The 3,386-nt window shown below is 49.3% G+C and overlaps 1 protein-coding gene across 2 annotated transcripts; it reads right to left on the reverse strand.

The window, feature by feature from the left end:
- Positions 1-28: 28 nt before the first annotated feature.
- Positions 29-1,525, reverse strand: LOC125531627 (anthocyanin regulatory Lc protein-like). Of its 2 annotated transcripts, none has more exons than XM_048695953.1 (4): positions 1,419-1,525; positions 962-1,128; positions 573-827; positions 29-444 (listed from the first exon to the last, which is right to left on the reverse strand). In XM_048695953.1, exons 1-4 carry the CDS (start codon positions 1,476-1,478, stop codon positions 330-332), a joined length of 597 nt encoding a protein of 198 aa, XP_048551910.1. In that variant the 5' UTR covers positions 1,479-1,525; the 3' UTR covers positions 29-329. The 2 variants fall into 2 exon arrangements, with proteins under 2 accessions (XP_048551910.1, XP_048551911.1); XM_048695954.1 differs by having other exon boundaries at positions 31-444; positions 1,384-1,442.
- Between the last annotated feature and the right edge of the window lie 1,861 nt (positions 1,526-3,386).

Genomic DNA, 3,386 nt, shown 5'->3' on the forward strand with positions numbered 1-3,386 from the left:
GCCCCCCCCCCCCCCCGGCCGGCGGCGCTCCCGCGACTGCCTCGCCGCCCCACCTTCCCCGGAACCGCCTCCCACCGCCTGTCTAGCCGCCGCCCCCGCCATCCCTTTAGGCCCGCCCGCGTCTGGGCTTTTTCTCCGGCGAAGTGCACCATCGCCACACCACCGCTGTCCACCACCGTCCCCACCCTAAACACTAAGATAAATAATGGGGTAGCCCTCCGGCGAGCCCCTTCCTTCTCCTTTCTTTCCTCCGGGCTCACTCCGATGAATTCTCAAAAATCGACTGACGCTAATTCGAAAATGAGTCGACTGTCATTTAGCTAAACTGCTCAAATAAACGTATGTACCTTTGCTAAGAGCGCGCGTTGGAAGGTTTTGGTGTCTGCGCACTGAGCATTGCACAACCAAACATGCTCGTTGCTCGCAAAGCTTCTGCCTGGCAACCTGACCAAATAGCGAACACAAAAATCTTCAGTAAATTAGCACTACGTCTAATATAGGATCTTACCAAGACAAAGTTACTAGCTCCCTTTGGATTGGTAATGGATTAGAGTTGTTCTTGAGATACATACCCTTGACCAGGGCGGAAGGCGTAGCCCATGCAGACGGTGTAGTACCATTCGGCGTCCCCGAGGTCCTCAGGCGACAGCGCGGCAGCGGGACGCCTCGCCCGGTGGTCGCACTGGCCGGACAGGAGAGACTCGTAGAGCTCCCGCAGCTGCTCGCTCCTCTGCAGGACGAGCTGGTCGGCGGTGATGTCCGCCGAGCTGGTGACCTTCCTCGTCTTTATCTCGCCGTTGTAGAACCCGTCCTTCCACGTCAGAACCCTATGCACAACAAACGGCCGGTATCGTAAGAGGAAAGAAAACGGCTTGCTTCTCACAAATTGAAAAGTATTATTGCAGCTAGTTGGAGTGGTCATCACTCGGATGTACTCTTCGTGTATAAATTAAATTATTACCCTGGACGGCTGGTTGAAATGGACCAGAATATGGCGTAGCTCCAGTTGATGCTCCTCACAGCGGCAGCTAGCTGGTTGCTGAATTGCGTCCCCGTCGGCGGCGGTAGGGTGGGCTCTTCCTGGCATGGACGAACTACTGGCAGCGCCATTACCACACTATTTCCTTCCTTCATATGCATGCATGCAAACAAGGTGAAGTTAGAGCAAGCCAGGAGGCAAAAAATAAACAAATCAATGGAGCTATAGCCTCATTTCTACTATTCATAGTAAGCATGATGCATCTTCTTAGCTAATTTAGTCCATGCAAGCTGAAATCTCTTTGCTCTGTTGCACTGGCGCTAACTAAGAAACTAAGAAAGTAAGCTAGCCATGACCCATGAGTGGAGGAGAAACTTCCAACTAAAAGGCTGTTAAAGGTTTACTTGGGCTATGGAGACCAAGAAGCTCAGAGGCCAACCTGTCGTCCGGGGAGGAAGATGGAGCCGCTATATATGCAATGTACAAGAATCCAGGGCATATGTTATATAGATCTGTCCTTGCAGCAGACGAGCAACGAGTGACTGCGACGCAACATCAAAGTACTGTGCTGCACTAACATACAATTAGGCCCATCACTTTCTAGCTAGTGTAGTGCCTGCTTGGTTTTCTCGCTGCTTAGTAAAACTGGACTGAGATGCACGAAATCCTCACCGATTTCTGCTTGACGGTGAGGTGACGGGGTAAGTCATTCGTAGGGCCAATTGGCGCAGAATAATCGACGTCGACGACGCCTAAGGAAACACGGCCTGCCGATGCAATTATAGTGTCAGCAGTAGTAGTGCAGAGACGTTCTACCAAGAGAACTATACTTAGTCTAGTAATTAGAGTGTAACTGCGAAAGTCTTGTACGTGTGTTCCAGCACAACCTTTAATTTGCCGGCCCCTCACCAAGGAATCTACCATCGGCATCAAAATGATAATGCATCTTCTCTATCTATGGAAGAAAATTACGAACTGGATTTACAGAGGTGGTGGTTGGCTCGCGGTGAAAATCTGGAGGAGGTTAGTGGGGATTGGGACATGTATGTATTTCAACAAGGAGGTAGCTGACACATAATCCACTTGATGGCTCCTTGTCCTTGTGGCCATACATATAAGACATGTACTTAGGGCAGCTCCAACGCGGATCACCAGTTGGACGGCACTAAATGTCTGTAGACATGTCCGGACGTATCCATGGACAGCGGGCGAGGCGCCGGCCATCCAACTGTAGGCATCAAATCAAATGTATGTCTGCCAAAAAAATTCCTCTGTCCAGAGCACTGGAAATAATCAAAGATATATAGCACAATTCTTCAACATTGAAAGAAAAATATTCCAATGCAATAATAATTCAAATCCTCTAAAACACTAAATTCCCTAGTTTTAGAGAGCTGAGAATCAATTGAGGGCAACATTACCGATTTTGGCTTCCGATTTTGACAGGGTCGCCTCGCCGGGCCTCTACAGTTTTGTGGGCCCTATATGTAAGTGCCCCGGTCATGTGGGCTTTCTGGTCTTTTCTGATGAAAGCGGCGTGGCGGCTGGGGGCTTCCTTGGTGGCCGCGTGTCCATCAATCGCCGGTTACTACTTCGGGAAGGAGATGGGCTGAGGTGATTTGCGGTGTGGTCGGCGGCATTTGTGCCCTCTCTTCGGCGGCATTGTTTCCCCCCCGTTCTTGGTGCTCCTGGAGGTGGTCGGCGGCAGGTGTTGTGAGGGGTCGCATTGGAGCGGCGTGGACGCCGAAGGGGAGTGGAGCTGTGCGGGCGCCGGTCCTGCTGCATCTGCCGCTTCTAGTATGAATATTATAATCCAGACATAAAGTTTTGAAATAAAATAGCTCAAATTTGAATTCATCTTATTCGAGCATAAATTGTAGTTGTCTCCTTCAAACACCCACAAATGCTTAACCAGATTGTTCTTAAGCTGCTCATGAGTTCCTCGTTGGCGAATCTGTTGATGCATTTGGATGAAATCATCAAACATCGCCAGATTCTACTTTGGAAGATGGATATGATCACTCATCTCTTGAAATTACAGACCTCGACAAACTTCTCACTCTCATCCTGCATAATTATGTTGCACATGATCACCCAAACTGTCATCACCTTCCATAGTGTCTTTGGATCCCATAGTGTAGCAAGTCCGCGAACTACTGCAAAGCGGGCTTGGAGCACTCCAAATGCCCTCTCCACATCCTTTTTTATCACTTTCTTGTTTTGTGGCGAAGTGTCATTTCTTGTTACCCCTTGGCTTAGAGATGGTCTTGATGAAGGTCACCCATGGAGGATAGATACCATCATAAAGATAGTATCCCATGTTGTAAGCGTGATCATTGATGGTATAGTGCATGTACAAGCTTCGCCCACAACTTTGCAAATAATGGAGACCGTTGTGGCATGTTGA

Source organism: Triticum urartu, unplaced genomic scaffold, assembly GCF_003073215.2.
Source record: "Triticum urartu cultivar G1812 unplaced genomic scaffold, Tu2.1 TuUngrouped_contig_7674, whole genome shotgun sequence".
NCBI classification, from domain to species: Eukaryota; Viridiplantae; Streptophyta; class Magnoliopsida; order Poales; family Poaceae; genus Triticum; species Triticum urartu.